Source organism: Plectropomus leopardus, chromosome 18 (assembly GCF_026936395.1).
Source record: "Plectropomus leopardus strain MGB_pleo_1.0 chromosome 18, ASM2693639v1, whole genome shotgun sequence".
Taxonomy (NCBI): Eukaryota; Metazoa; Chordata; class Actinopteri; order Perciformes; family Serranidae; genus Plectropomus; species Plectropomus leopardus.
The window spans coordinates 13,981,627-13,998,482 of NC_142193.1; the positions used below are offsets into that span (position 1 = coordinate 13,981,627).

At 35.7% G+C, this 16,856-nt stretch overlaps 2 protein-coding genes across 3 annotated transcripts; both read right to left on the reverse strand.

Annotated features, from left to right (window-relative positions):
- Positions 1 to 4,165: 4,165 nt before the first annotated feature.
- rmi2 (RecQ mediated genome instability 2) lies at positions 4,166 to 7,292 on the reverse strand. The gene is made up of 2 exons (XM_042505705.2): positions 6,887 to 7,292; positions 4,166 to 5,110 (listed from the first exon to the last, which is right to left on the reverse strand). The coding sequence occupies exons 1-2, from the start codon at positions 7,173 to 7,175 to the stop codon at positions 4,959 to 4,961; spliced, it is 441 nt and encodes a 146-aa protein (XP_042361639.2). The 5' UTR covers positions 7,176 to 7,292; the 3' UTR covers positions 4,166 to 4,958.
- Positions 7,293 to 9,330: 2,038 nt separating this feature from the next.
- ubfd1 (ubiquitin family domain containing 1) lies at positions 9,331 to 16,006 on the reverse strand. 2 transcript variants are annotated; one of them, XM_042505103.2, is made up of 7 exons: positions 15,864 to 16,006; positions 13,495 to 13,764; positions 13,193 to 13,401; positions 13,052 to 13,117; positions 12,841 to 12,946; positions 12,661 to 12,743; positions 9,331 to 9,745 (listed from the first exon to the last, which is right to left on the reverse strand). In XM_042505103.2, the coding sequence occupies exons 2-7, from the start codon at positions 13,748 to 13,750 to the stop codon at positions 9,635 to 9,637; spliced, it is 831 nt and encodes a 276-aa protein (XP_042361037.1). In that variant the 5' UTR covers positions 13,751 to 13,764; positions 15,864 to 16,006; the 3' UTR covers positions 9,331 to 9,634. The 2 variants fall into 2 exon arrangements, with proteins under 2 accessions (XP_042361037.1, XP_042361038.1); XM_042505104.2 differs by lacking the exon at positions 15,864 to 16,006 and adding an exon at positions 15,655 to 15,810.
- Positions 16,007 to 16,856: the final 850 nt, after the last annotated feature.

A 16,856-nucleotide genomic window follows, 5' to 3' on the forward strand; every position in this document is an offset into this window, starting at 1 on the left:
TTTTGGATATACTAAAATATGAGGTTTGGGGGCTTTTTTTGGCTCTAATTCCTACTTTGCATACCATGACGTGTTTCTACAAGCTATTCTATGTGGTTTTCAGCCATTTTTAGGAGCGGTGAAATTTTGACTTTTTTCGCCATACTATACTATTGCCTTTTTGGCCAATTTTTGGACATGCTAAAATATGAGGTTTTTGGGCTTTTTTTGACCTTTGTTCCTACTTTGCATACCATGACGCGTGTCTACAAGCTATTCTGTGTCATTTTCAGCCATTTTTGGGAACGGTCAAATCTTGAATTTTTTTCGCCATACTATACTATTGCCTTTTTGGTCATTTTTTTGTGATGCTAAAATATGAGGTTTTTGGGATGTTTTGGCCTTCATTTCTACTTTGCATACCATGACGCGTCTCTACAAGCTATTCTATGTGGTTTTCAGCCATTTTTGGGAGCGGTCAAATGTTGAATTTTTTCGCCATGCTGTAGTATTGCCTTTTTGGCCAATTTTTGGACATGCTAAAATATGAGATTTTTGGGCGTTTTTTGGCCCTCATTCCTACTTTGCATACCAATGACGTGTTTCTACAAGCTATTCTATGTCGTTTTCAGCCATTTTTGGGAGCGGTCAAATTTTTAATTTTTTCGCCATACTATACTATTGCCTTTTTGGCCAATTTTTGGACATGCTAAAATATGAGGTTTATTGGTTTTCTTGGCCTTAATTCCCACTTTGCATACCAGGACGCGTTTCTACAAGTTATTCTATGTGGCTTTCAGCCATTTTTAGGACCGGTCAAATTTTGAATTTTTTCGCCATACTATACTATTGCCTTTTTGTCCGATTTTTGGACATGCTAAAATATGAGATTTTTGGGCTTTTTTTGGCCCTCATTCCTACTTTGCATACCATGACGTGTTTCTACAAGCTATTCTATGTGGTTTTCAGCCATTTTTAGGAGTGGTCAAATTTTGACTTTTTTCGCCATAGTATACTATTGCCTTTTTGGCCAATTTTTTGACATGGTAAAACATTGGGTTTTTGGGATTTTTTGTCCTTCATTTCCACTTTGCATACCATGACGCGTCTCTACAAGCTATTCTGTTTCATTTTCAGCCATTTTTGGGAACGGTCAAATCTTGAATTTTTTTCGCCATACTATACTATTGCCTTTTTGGTCAATTTTTTGTGATGCTAAAATATGAGGTTTTTGGGATGTTTTGGCCTTCATTTCCACTTTGCATACCATGACGCGTCTCTACAAGCTATTCTATGTGGTTTTCAGCCATTTTTAGGAGCGGTCAAATTTTGAATTTTTTCGCCATACTATACTATTGCCTTTTTGGCCAATTTTTGGACATGCTAAAATATGAGGTTTTTGGGATTTTTTTGGCCTTTATTTCTACTTTGCATACCAATGACGTGTTTCTACAAGCTATTCTATGTCGTTTTCAGTCATTTTCAGGAGCGGTGAAAGCTTGACTTTTTTCGCCATACTATACTATTGCCTTTTTGGCCATTTTTTTGTCATGCTAAAATATGAGGTTTATTTGTTTTTTTGGCCTTTATTCCCACTTTGCACACCATGACGCGTCTCTACAGGCTATTCTATGTGGTTTCCAGCCATTTTTAGGAGCGGTCAAATTTTGAATTTTTTCGCCATACTATACTATTGCCTTTTTGTTCAATTTTTTGACATGGTAAAATATGAGGCTTTTGGGCTTTTTGGGCCTTCATTCCCACTTTGCATACCATGACGCGTCTCTACAGGCAATTCTCCATCATTTTCAGTCATTTTAGGGGCAGTCAAATTTTGACTTTTTTCCAACATACTATACTATTGCCTTTTTTGTCCATATTTGACATGCTAAAATATGAGGTTTATTTGTTTTTTGGCCTTTTATTCCTACTTTGCATACCATGACGTGTTCTCTACAAGCTATTCTATGTGGTTTTCAGCCATTTTTAAAAGCAGTCAAAATTTGACTTTTTTCGACATACTATACTGTTGCCTTTTTGGCCATTTTTTGATATGCTAATATATGAGGTTTTAGGCCTTTTTTGGCCTTCATTCCAGCTTTGCATACCATGACGCGTCTCTACAAGGTATTGTATGTCATTTTCAGCCATTTGTAGGACCAGTCAAATTTTGACTTTTTTCGCCATACTATACTTTTGTTTTTTTGGCCACTTTTGGTTTTTTGGCCAACATGCTAAAATATGAGGCTTTTGGCCTTTTTTGGCCTTTAGTCCCACTTTGCATACCATGACGCGTCTCTACAAGTTATTCTATGTTGTTGTCAGTCATTTTTAGGAGCTATAGCTTCTATATTATTGCTCATTTTTTTGACATGCTAAATTATGAGGTTATTGGCCCTTTTTGACCTTATTTCCCACATTGTGTACTATGACGCACCTCTACAAGCTATTCTGAACCATTTTGAGCCATTTTTAGGAGCAGTTAAAATTCAACTTTTGTCATCATACTATACTATTGCCTTTTGTCCAATTTTGGACATGCTAAAATATGAGGTTTTGGGGTTTTTTGGCCCTTCATTCTACTTTGCATACCATGACGCGTCTCTACAAGCTATTCTACATTGTTTTTGAGCAGTTTTTAGGTGCAGTCAAAATGTGACTTTTTTCAACATACTATAGCATTGACCCGTCAGCCATTTTTTGACATGCTAAATTATGAGGTTTTTGGCCTGTTTTGGCCTTCATTCCCACTTTGTATAGTATAACACATCGCTGCAATGTATTTTATATCGTTTTTTGCCATTTTTAGGATTAGTCAAAATTTGACTTTTTTTGACATACCATACTACTGCCTTGTTGGCCATTTTTTTGACATGCTAAATTACAAAGTTTTTGGCCTAAATTCTCACTCTGTATACTATGATACATCTCTACAGGCTAATCGACATCGTTTTCAGCCATTTTTAGGAGCAGTCAAATATTGACTTTTTTCGATATACTATATTATAATCTTGTTGGACATTGTTTTGACATGCTAAATTATGAGATTTTTGGTCTTTTTTTTACCTTAATTCCCACTTTGAATACTATAACGCATTTCTACTATAACGTGTTACGTTTCCTAAAAACAGCTGCAAACCACATAGTTTAGCAAGTGGAGACATCATAGTATAGCATGTCAAAAAATGGACCAAAAAAGTCGTAGCATAGTATGTCCAAAATATGACATTTCCCAAAAACAGCTGAAAACTGCCTAAAATAGCATGCTGAAGCATGCCATAGCATAGAATGTTGCAAAAACGGCTCAACACATGATTATATAGCATGTCGAAAAAACTAACCTAAAATGGCGAAAAATGGCATGCCAAGACACGCCATCACATAGAAAGTTGCAAAAATGGCCAAAAACACCGTAACATAGCATGTTGGAAAAATGACCAAAAATGCCATACTATAGTATGGCAAAAAATGTCAAAATACGACATGTCCCAAAAACAGCCTGAGAACTGCCCAAAATAGCGTGCTGAGACATGCCATAGCATAGAATGTTGCAAGAACGTCCAAAAACATCATAATATAGCATACTGAAAAAAACAAAGAAAAACATCATAGTATAATATGTCGAAAAAATGTCAAAATAAGACATGTTGAAAAAACAGCTGAAAATCACAAAGCATGTGGAAAAAACGGCCAACAACATAATTTTGCATGTCGAAAAAAACACAGAAGACGTCATGGCATAGTATGTCCAAAAATGTCAAAATATGACATGTCCAACAAAACAGCTGAAAACCACATAAGGTAGCGTGCTGAGACACGTCATAGCATAGAATGTCGCAACAATGTCCCAACACACACACATTATAGCATTGCGAAAAAATGAACAATAATGCCATACTACAGCTGAAAAGTGCCAAAAGTGGACAGTGGCATGACATTAAGATGATCAAGTAATCTCAGATTTGTACTTATGGACAGTATTTGAATAAATGTACTTAATTACAGTTCAGCTGTTGTCACAGAGGGACGCACAGTAACAGTAATTTGTGGACTGTGAAAATTAGATGTTTTTCCCTCTCAAATTGTTTAGAGTGCTCCTGTCCACTCCTAAAAGTTTTGCTTACTTTACAGAAAAGCAAAAATAAGAGAAAATTTGTTCATATATTATTTCTTACATGAGGCCCAATGACTCTTACATTTTTATTAAAAATCTTTATAAAAAAAAATGACAAAAAAAAAAACAACTTCCATTCCATCTAAATTAAAAGTTAAAAAATAAAAGTCATTACAATCCTGCATCTGCAGAAAACAAGATGGAGCTTAATATTTTGTCCTTGAAAAACATTTTTCTTATGTTAATTTGTTAGGTCTGATGCATGTATTTATAAACATTTAAATTCAGATCTTATTAGAGAAAAGTAGATGGAGTACTATAAAATAATTTACTTTTATTTAATAATTTCATAACTATCTATCATCTTAAATCTACTCTAAATGAATAAAAATTATTACAGATGGAACTAGTGGTATATTCTGTCAGGACTTACAACAACTACAACTTATTTGTTTTTCAAACAGGATCCTGTGTTTCCCAATACTAGAAAAAAATCCAAAATAGCTTTTTTCATTAGTCACTTAGAAAAACCCCATAGATGAACAGGGTCCAGAAGAACTTATAATAGTAATGATAGTTCCGTTTCTTCTTTATACGACTGCAGTAGGAGTCAAGTGGGGAAGTTTCTCTTATTTAAGCATCACACTGCACAGCATAAATACGGGATGCGCGAATACAAGTCTGTTTCGAAAGTCATAAATCATCATATCTCCAAGTCAGAAGCCTGACATCAAGTAGAATCCGCTGTTTACTACTGTGAGGTAGTTTTTCCAACAATCACCTTAATGCTGGACACACACGACGGGAGCAGGTCATCCTGCTTCCAGCGTCCTGTCCTGTGGCACCTTCACAAACAGCTCAGCATTCAGGCCAGCATCAGCTGTAGGTCCTCCACCTCCAACTTCCACATCCGTCTGTGAAGAGCGGCGAGCTCGGAGAGGTCTGCCATCTTCACTGCACGGATGACTGGCTCTGGGGAGAAGGCCTGGATGACACCCATCACCATGACATATTTGCCTGTGAAAACAGCAGCAGGTGGCCAATTGTTCACTGAGAACAGATTCAAGGAAACAAAAATGGTTATATGGGGAGGTGTGGCTGTGTTTCAGACATTTATGTGTGGTCCTTTTTGGAGAGGATGACGTTCCTTCTTCAGGCACACAATTTGCAACTCAGAGAGCTGGCTGTGAAAGGCTTTCATGTAAATAAATCATATGATTTGAATGATCAAACAATAGCCATGTCCGTGGTCTTAACACTAAATAGTTATTACAAACCATACAGAATTGGCAGTAGTGGACGGTAAAAAACATTTCTTTGTATCAAACACAAAACCTTTATTTGACATGAAATGTAATACCTTTTAAATAGGTCAAGTAGTATATGTGAAAAAAATCAGGAACAAAAGTCACTGTGTATTAAGCCATACATTGCCATGGTATAGTATGTGAAAAATAAAGTTTTAAAAAAAAAGTCATGGTATAGTATTTTAAAAAATGTCATAGTTTAGTGTGTCAAAAGCATAATAAAGACACGGTATAGTATGTCGCAAAAAACACATTACAGAATGAAAGAAAGTCATTGTACACTGTCTCCAAATAAAAATAAAAAACAAAAAAGTCAGAGTATAGTATGTCATGAAAAAATTGTTTGGCACAATAAATGTCATGGTATAGTATGTAAAAAAAATCATAAAAAAGTCATAGTATAATATGTCACAAATACAGTCATATTTGGTATTTCAAGAAATGTTATATTATAGTCTGTCAAAAGAAATCATGTAAACTGTATAGTAAATTATGTCACAAGAAATGTCATTGCATAGTATGCCACAAAAAATACAGCATAGAAAAAAAAATTATGACAATGTCATTGTGTAGTAGATAAAACAAAAATGTCATGGTACATTATTAAAATAATGAACTTTATTTCTATAGTGCTTTTCTAAACGAGAGTTACAGAGTTGTCATAAAATAGTAGTATATAGTGTGTAAAAATGATTTTTATTTTTTAAAAAGTCATAGCATAGTATATAGTGTAGTGTGCCATAGTTCTGTATGTCAAAAAGAACATTATATTATAGTATGTCTGAAAAAAGTGATAGTATATTATGCCGCAAAACAAAATTAGCATAGTATAGTATATCACAAAAAAATGTCATAGTATAGTATGCTAAAAAAAGTCATAAAAAGTCATGGAATAGTATGTCACAAAAAAAGATGTCATAGTATAAAATGTCACAAAAACATATCAAAGTTTAATGTTTGTATAGTATATAGTAGTATATACAGGATGTACGTTTTTTTTTAAGAAGTAATTAGCACAGTATGTCACAAAAACTGTCATAGGATAGTAATGAATAATGCCATATTAAAGTAGGCCATAAAACGTGATAGTTTAGTATGTCACCAAAAACATATAATATTGGATGTCAAAAAATCCTGGTTGGTTGACTGCAATACGTACAATATTTCATTAATTAATTTTATCAGCGATCATCAAAATTAAACATCTATACAGATAATCCTCAAAAAGCTAGATATCGGCCTCGATAATCGCCGGGCAAATATCTGTCAACCTCTAATATACAAAATATAAACAATTAATCGTATAATATATCACAAAAAAAGGCCATAGTATGTCATTAAATCATTCAAAAGTCAGTGTTTTCTAAATCTGAGCCAGGATTGAAATCTTACAGTGATGCAAACACAACAAAGGGTGGCGCAACAGGAACTCAAATGGGACAAACTTAAACTTAGACTGTAAATATATAACAGACGTTAACTTTACCTTGAGACAAACACGGTTTCCCTTTGGGAATGTTGTTGACGCCCTGAACAACAAACGTCCCCGTCTCATCCATCAGCAGCACGGTGTTTCTGTCCAGCTGGACCTCCAGTACAGTTCCCTGCATCCACACCAGTGAGACCAGCAGAGAGCGGCCCCTGCCCAGCTTGATAACACATCCGTCCCCGCTGTCTACTGTCCCCCGGCTCTCTGCTGTCCTCAGCTGACCGGACAGCACTTTAATCGGCGGTGGACGTTTCCTCTCTGCGGCTGTTTGCACCGTTTTGTACATAACCGACCGCGATTGTCATTTATAAATGGATCAAGGCCTGAAATGTTTGTTTTGACCGCGTCCCGCCACTCACAGTACCGGAAGTTGTGAACCTATTTTGACGGAAGCAACACGTTCTGTTCCGGTCTGGAATCCTTCGAAGTAAAAGCATCACCTCAGCCTGTCAAATTCATAGTGATGTGCCCAATGTGCATTTTCTTTTTTATAATAACTCTTTGAAGCCTGGATCGACGTCAGTTTTCTTGCGCTGCGATCAGACGCCTTTCACAAGATATTTAACCGTTTAAAACCTGCGAAGTGGGATGATTTTTTTTCGAAAATGGGGGAAAAGGCAATGAGTGACTTAGCGAGAGATGTCCCACAAATTGCAAAATATTGGTAAAAGGTGACGAGAAAATGACCTAAAAAATGTATTTTATGAAAACATTATACTTGTTGAATATAATATAATATCATTTTCAAAAATGTAGGATTTTTCAGGATTTTTTTGTGAGGGGCTATTTTCTTGTTTCACTTTTCTTCTACTGCATTTTTCCCAGGTAATCTTCATGTTCATGATTAACTCATTTGTGGCTATTTTTTATGCCATGTCTTTTTAAGTTGCTCAATCCCTTCTCCAAGTTTTGAAAGAAATCAAACCAGTTTGCTCAGGTTTCAGGTTATTATTTATTTATTTAAACTCGAGAGTAATTGAGGGAGACCCTCACTTTCAATGGCACCGAGTGTACATAGCATTTCATTGACATGATAATACATGCATAATAAGTTGGGCATTTTGAATCTATCATTTAACCGTTTTACGGTACAAAGATCAGGCTTACAAACACATTTTTAAAAACTGTTAACTTCCTACTGGTTTGACCTGTCAGGTGATTTTTCCACTTTTGTTGTGTAGCCTATAACATGAAAGCTGAATGATCAGTTGTGTAATGTAACAAAGTAATAGTACTTTGTCACAGTACTTATGTTTTTTGATGGGTTTTTTTGAGTATCTGATCTCTACTTGAGTTTTTGTATTTCCGTATTCTTTCACTATTATTCCAATTCATTTCCAGAATAAAGTGTATACTTCTTCTCCACAACATTTTCCCTGAGCATTTTATTTCAGTTTATGTACTGCTACAAAACAGGGAAGGAACCGAGGAAGGGAGGAGGGGACAGATGGGCTAATGAAGAAATGGGAGGGAAGGAAAACCTGGATTTTGTTCTTTAAAACCTTTAAGTCATTAGAAAGACCCTGTTTTTCTTCAAGTGTAATGTGAGCACCATTTTTTGGTGGTGCAATTTATGGGGATGAATGACTCATTGTTAAAATATTGGTACTAAGCACAAACATCCTTTGACTTTGATGAATACTGCTTGACTGAGATAAATACTGCCCTGAAAATAACTAAATAGTCAAGTTGTGCTATTCATTAAAAAAGAAAACATTCACATTAAAATACAGGGGTGTTTATTCTTCTGTCATGCCGCCTTGAAATAATACATCAACTGACCCTGCAAATCATTAAAAATAATTGTGATTTGTCAATTTATTGTGTGAATGGTACTCATCCCAGTAATGACTGGAGAAATGCGGAGGTTTAAATTATTGGTCTAATGTGGGTTTTTCTAAAGCCAGTGTTGTTCCCTCCATTCAGATGTATTCTGCTGAATGAAACACTTTCTTGGATTGAATAAAACACTTTGTGGGGTACACTGTAACACAGTTCTATGGTCTGAGACCAAGATCAAGAATTTTGGCAATCATACTAAAAGCTGTGTTTAATAGCCAAACACCACACATCACAGCCAGGCTGTGAGGCCTTGTAAATACAGAGAAACCCTGCAGGAAAACATGCTGCATTCTGCAAGAGAACTGCAACTTGGGAGGTTAATTTTTCAGCAAGACAATAGCTCTTTAAAATGCCAACATTTAAGTCCAGACTTAAGTCTAATCTACAGTTGATAGGAGGACCTGATGCTCTTCACTCAAACAAATACAACTAGACGAGAGTTTGAGCCGTTTTGTAAAGAGTCTGGGAAAACCTGTGCTGCTCAAGTATGTAAAACTTTGGTTCCTAACAAAGTAGATCAAAAATACATGTAGTAATGTCAAGTCTGGGAGGTTACAGCGCTGAACACATAAAGGACAAACAACAATGCCGTAGTGAAATCATTTCATTAAATAAGTTTTATTTCTTTACGAATAACTGAAGAAAAGTGTTAGCAATTTCTGTACAATTGTTTCATCATTTTCCCTTGGATTTGCTGAAAACCTTGAATGATCAACAGGGCTGAGAAATTTTTATGCTGCCACATAGTGCACTTTTAACCTAAAAACAATATGATTAGTCCACAGGCATCCGTCCGTTTCGTTTTAAATGTATTCCAAGAAGTTCCTTTAAGCCTCGCTGTTGACTCCAGTTTCATTTTTCATTGGCTCCTCCTCTCAAACCCAGTTCAAAAAAAGAGGCACATTAGAAATACTGCCATTTTCCAAGGACTGTGTCTTTGATTGCATCGACAAACTGTGCAGGCACCCAGTAGACCCAATATTGAGACGCTTCTGTTGGACCCAACTGAAAAGCCTATGAAAGAAAAAATGGGAAGCAAGTTCAACCATTTAGCTGCATATCAATATGACATGTATGTATTAAATGACATTTAACAGTCTACAGTAAGTTCATCTGGAATGATTCCAGCATGTTTGCACCTTAAGGAGGCTTTTAAATGACTCGACATTTTTTTGTTTTTTTTAAGCTGCAGTAATTTTTTATACACCGTCCTAACTGCAATAATTGGTGCAATAAGTCAACTATAACAACCTTCTGTGCAAATATTTAAATGTGCAATATTTCTTCAACCCTTGACTGTAGGCTATATTTAACATGCTACACATATTTTATAGATTTTATATATTATTATATTATTTTTATTGTTCTTTTTACTTGTGTTGATATCTGCAGTACATTATAGCATCATACACATATTTTATACTTCTAACGTAACATACTGGTTTTATACATTGTGTTGTAAGATGAGGCACATAGTTTTATAATTTTCACACACTTTACACTGCACATTATACATATTTATAATTTTAAATATTCATATACTAGTGCTAATTGTTTCTTATTATTATTGTTTTATACTTGATATTTTTACAAACTCAGCATATTAGACAAATTTATAATTTTTAAGTATTCACATACAAGTGTAAATTCTTTTGTTACTGTATTTATATTTTAGATTTTTAATACTTTGTGCTGGTACTTATTACTACTTCCTATAATTTTCTATGCTTGGGATCACAGTGACTGTAACGAACCACAATTTGTCCCCGGAGATCAATAAAGTATTTCTGATTCTGCCTCAAAGACCTGATATTTATGTGTAAATGACTTCTCTTTAGCCCCATTAGTTAAAGTAAACAGGATGGATCACTTATATCAATGATTGGCTTGCTATTTTAGAGAAAAAAGAAGCTCTCTGCCTACTGACATTTAAATCCTCATCTCCTCTTCCATCTCTTCTTCATACATTATCAACTCTTCAGTGATGCAACAACATGCTTTGAGCAAGTAGCTGCCAGTTTGACTGTATCAAGACAGTTGAATTGTACAGGACTTAACTCCCACACGTTTTTACTGGCTACAAGGTACAATCTCTCCGATCTACATGTTCAGACAGTGGGCGGTGGTAGTACACCTCAACAACAAGGAAGCAAGAAAAAATAGAAATCCCCTTGAATTTTCACTCTGACAGTAGCTTAGATGTTATGATTTTATGAGCATTGCACTCAGTTTTTACTAAATGTAAATGTAACGAATGACTTTTTTTTGGTCTTGTTTACTTTCCGCTGATCAAAATATCAAGATCAAAAACACATAGGTTTTGTGGCTGAAAGATTCAACAACTGAGCATTACTGCATTCTCTTAAATTTACAATCTTTACATCAGTGCTGTTATGACACTTTATTTTGTTCTCTTAGAACAGGATCTTGATCTCCATGAGACGAACCGATTAAATTAAGTCACTTGTTCAGGGATTTCCATTTTGCAGAAAAATAGGAACACAAGAGCCTTCAGACAAAAAGGTCAATCTAGAGAAAGCGCTGACATTTCCCGCTCCACTGCAGAGCCCAAAACAGCAAACGATGACCCCCATCACTCCGATGCACACATACTACAGTGACTTCAGTGAACAGCTCAACCTGCACTGTTCACTCACAAAAACCTTTTATAGACAAAGCATAACCAAACTAAAACATGTAAAACCACAACAAACAAATCTGTTCTGTTCTTCAGCTGTTGCCTATAAATCTAATCACTGTGATGATGCGATAACAACGATCCCCTTTTTGTATACAAATGGATGTTGAATTCTATTGTAAAGACATCGGCAAACTTACAAATTTCTGTTGTAATTTTAAGCTATAACTGTAGAGTTTAAAATGCTGTAGTACAACCTATCCTTTGGCTAATGTCCGGTCGCAGGAGAATGAAGTTGATGAGATGCAACTGAGGCTCACTCAGCAATGGGAAGTCAGAGACTGCTCTGCGCACATCTTCACAGAGACATGGTTAACCCCTAACATCCTGGATCAAGCTATTGCACTGGATGGGCGGACCTTGTTCAGAGTGGAAGACTCTGATGGAAATTCGAAAAAAGTACTGCAGGAATTGTATGATGCCATCAGCAGTAACATGTCCAAGCAGCCGGGTGGAATTCTCATAGTAGCTGGTGATTTTAACCAACTCATCCTTCAACTCCAAAGATGTAGCAGGATCAAGGAAAAATTCTGATTTCTTTTTTTTCAAAACTGCTTAAAAAAATGACAAATAAATCTACCCTGTACCTATCACCTATCTGAAGTTTCTCCTGTGATTATTTTATGTACTGTCTTGCTTTGCTTGTGTCTTTGTTAAATGAAATCTACCCGGGTGGAAGCTGAACAATGTACTCCTGTGGACGGGGACCGCAGCACAAGTTTTAGCAATCTAAAAAAGGCCCCACCTCAAACAATCAATATCAGTTTAAGTGTGCGCTCTCTTAAGAATATTCTCTCAGGTTTAACTTACAAAGTAACCAATTGATGCAGCAATAGACCAGCAGCTAAAATGAAAGTTTTTCTCAACAGAGTCTGGTGTCTCTGAGATAATGGCCTGAGTTCCCTATTGAATAAGGCTGTCTGACGGCAAGGTAATGCGTGACAATATACGAAATATATCATACACTTGTACTGATTTTTTTAGGTGAGCCTATTTAAAACTTACCAATCAAGGCAGTGTTATCTCACCGCCATTTGATTTTAGGTACATGATGCAGGTTTTTTTTAAGTTATTGTAAACAAACATTGTGATTCTGCCTATACAATTACCATGAATTTCACCTACTTAATTTTGCTTTGTTCTAAGGACTAATGTGCACAGTTGCCGCAGGGCATTTTTGCATTTCAGCGTTTTGTAAGTCTGAAATGCAGGAAGCAGCAAGAACACTTACCATCATGTGATAGTCCTCATGGCCTTCGATGGGTTCAGACACTACGTTTTTAATGGAGCCCATTGGGACTTTCTCTGTTCTCTCTGTAGAGATAAACACACAAACATGAAGAGAATTTAATCATCAGCATCGTTGCGTTGTGGTGAATTTAGCAAACAATTAGGCCAGCTGTGATCTCACCCTTTGTTCCAATCCACAACTGATCCTGCTCCAGTTTGAATGTGAGTCTAACTTTTCCTCCGGATTTGTTATACATTCCGGATAAAGGCACTGTTGGTAATCGTTCCTGTTGGCAGGAAAAAGCAGTTAATTATTCGCATCTTTTATTAAACTCATATTATTAACAAACATCTGTGAAAACAGTGATTGACCTCATTCCATCTTATCTCACCTTTGTTCCTTTAATAGATGGCATTATGTCATCTGGTTTACCTTTGTCCAAAACTTTCCGGTGTTGCTGAAATAACGGTGTAGGTTTAATATCACAAAACACATATTTTACTCCATTCTGCAGAAATATCACTAATCTCACCTTTTGCCTGCATAAAGGCTCTTTCTTGTTTTCTTCAGCTTTAACTTCCTGCTGAATGACCTCTTTGGGTGTATTCACAGCTAATACATCATTTATTGTAGAGCCTACAACCATTATTTTTGCACCATTTGTAATCTTTATTTCACGTAGCGTCTTGTCCTCTGGAAGCAATCCTTTGTACATCACTTTCTGCATTGCAGGTGGAAGACCTATGAAGACATAGAAGAACATTTACTACTTGCGAATCACTCTAAATAACCACTATGACATTTAGTTAAAGTTTAAAAACTGCGTGTTTTTACCAGTAAGTGAATGGATCCTCTCTTTTAGTTTGGCTCCGGTGTTATCGACAGGAATTTTTAGATCATATTTATTCTTGTTCCAGATAATCTTCAAGTCCACCATCTCCAGCTCACCATCTGCGTCGTCCCCATTGCTAATACTAGAGTCCTGAGTTGTGGCGTCTCCTGCATCCGTGTGAGACGTACTTTCTGTTTCACCTTTTTCAGCATCCTCACCCAGTGGTTCAGCTTCTTTTGGCTTCGCCTCAGTTTCCATTATGACTTCACTTCCTGGAAGACCACGAAAACACTGATTTAGATCCATTCAATGAATTTTTATGTAGCTAGCTGCAAATTTTCAAGCTGTCAGAATAGTATAATCCACATTTTCCCACACTGATGCAAATATTCAGAAGTACACATGTGGCATGACATCCTATGTACTACAGAGATAGTCAGCATGCATGTATGTCCTGCAATAATGACATTACAACAAAGTAGAGTACATGAAGTCTATACAAGACTGATATTTGTATTTCTAGAAATCCTCTCTGTTCTTCTTTGTGTGGAGTAAACATAATGAAATTAAGCATGGTTTTCAATTTAGTTTGTGAAATTGAAACTGAATTGTATTCAGGTCTGTAATACTACAAAAATAGGCATATCAATGGAAAGGCCACTAATTACTTTACAGTAGCACAGAGGGAAAAAAAACACAACATGGTAACATAAAATACAGGCCTAAAAGGTGAAAGATCAAACTCAAGAATACTATGTCCTCTCCTCCGGCCAAGAATTTTTTTTCGTATTATATAGTTTCCTTGACTCTATCAACATACAATGTTTGGCGTAAACAGCAACAGCACACATAGTATAGTCCTATCATGGTAATGCTGAAATGTTATTTTGATCATACATTTTATATTTACAAATTATTATTTCTGTTATTTGCTAAATGTACAACAACTTTTCAGTTCCTCGCTTTCCATTAATCTGTTCCCTTACCTCTAATACAATTATTAACTAAATTGGTGCTTACAAGTGATCTCAATAGTGTTTTACCATCTACCTGAAATACCAACCTCCAATGACAGAATGAAAAATCACTACTCTTTAAAAAAAAATATATGTATGCATGTATGTATGTATATATATCAGCAGATATGCTTTTTACAAAGCAAATGCCACATATTAATGAGTCAAGCTAGAATAAATACTCAATACATCAGGAGACAAAATGTGTCTAGACCTAAATGACTTATGGGGGAAACCCAGCTCACCTTTTATTTCATTTTTACACATCACACACTAATCTCAAGTGATATAGTTGACACTGTCCATTTATAATTTTATTTTTGACTAGTAAGATTATCTGTACCAGTTTAAGAGATATTAAGTCGAATTTGAGGCATTAAATTAACTGTTGGTTTCTCATAGCTCGTTTGTTTACAATCCTAGTGGTTCTCTTTTGAAGTAAAAATAGATTAAAATAGATTTTTCACATGCATTTCCCCACACTTCCACGAAATTACTGGCTAGCTTGTGTAAATGAAACTATGAGTCGACAGTTACTAAGGTTAGTTTCGCTTTTTCTGCTCACCCCCTCTCTATCTCTCTCGTGTTTTTCTAGCTCTTTCCATTGCTCATTTTTTTCATATAGGAAGCAATTCTTACTTGTTTGTTGTGTGAGAGGATAAATAAATACAGCCTTTTCCTGAGTACAAACAGACATGGCTTTTGAAAGAAAATACGCAACGATACTCTCAAAACACTGGATTTTGTGATACGGCTGGCCTTACTGGTTACAAAATTGGTAACGTTAACGTAACAAACTTCGTCGTTACCATTCACAACCAAACCACATTTAATTAGCTCGCTAACAGCAAGAAATAACTAATTTACACCTAATACTGGTTAAATCTTCTAACAATAACTTTAGTCCTCCACAATTTCCCTAACGACAAATTTGTCTGCTGTTAGCAGTCGTAGACGTTAAGTTAGCTAACGTTAGCCACAACACTGGTGAACATTTAAAGAATATCGTAACGGAGACACGTAAATCTACACAGCATTGCATTAATAGCATCATATATTATCATGTCAATTACAATTACGGGTTACATGATTAACAGTGTTTAAGCTCAGTGTAAGGAAATGCTGCTGTATTTTCTCAATACCCACCATCCTGGGTCGCCATGATGATTGTGTACAATCTGTTGTAGGTTGAGGCAAAGAGTGTGCAGAGAGCAGGATGAAATCGGATATTCAGACAGAAAAAGTAGACTACAGCGAAAGTCGCGTTCAAGTGCACATTTACGTATGACAATAAAGCAAACAGAAGAAACTTAACCCATGTTTAAAAATGGCAAAACAAGTATAGCTTTACTTACCGTTACAACGTTAAAACACTTATTTCAAATGATCGTTGGACAGGACGACAGAGTGGAAATGCGCATGCGTTCTCAAAAATATCTGCAAACAAAGTTGTTTTTGAAGAAAGCGCTTGTAGCTGTGAATACGGCAATATTATATATGGATAGTGTGCACAAATCAATTTAGTCTGGTACAAAACAAAGACTTTCTTTTCAATTACTGAAAACACGAACTGCATGATGTAGCCACATACGGGATTTTTGGCAAACGCGGAAGTGCTCGGAAGATTTTTTTCTCGCTTTGCTAAGGTTCTTTGTTGTTGTAGCAGCCAGAGCAGACACCGAGAGGTGGCACTTTACTCAATGGCTATTGGTTAAGTTTTTCTTCTTATTCCACAATTTATGACGTGTAGGATTTAAAATTATGCATTATCGCCAACTATTGGATTCTATGAAACATGTCCAACTACGATGCCCCCCCCCCAAGCCTTGACGCAAACCTCCACCCAGTAAGAAAGTGTATGATGGACATGAAATGCCTCCAATAACTTACTACTTAACTAACTCTTTTCATTTAGGCTACTGGCTACTTAATTGTATGAATCTAAAAAATTTGCCCTGGCTATACTGCAAAATAGCTTGTGAATTTCACCAAGGCAATAATAGTATTATTTTAAATTTGTGTACAATAATACATCATAATTCATTTGCTGATTGTGTTTTGTTTTATTTAAGGGATACAATGTATAGATTTATACAGAAGTAGTCCCTCTTCATCATCACATATGACCCACCATCAGGAGATTCAGACTCTGTCTGTATTTTCTTATTTTCTGTCTTTGCGATGTTTATGGGCATGTACCTCCACAGCCCTCAGGGGTGGTCAGAGCTTTCAAAAGGTGGCAGCGGACATCACAGACACAGCACAGCAAAAAAAAAAAAAAAAAAAATATATATATATATATATATATATATATATATATATATATATATATATATATATATATATAT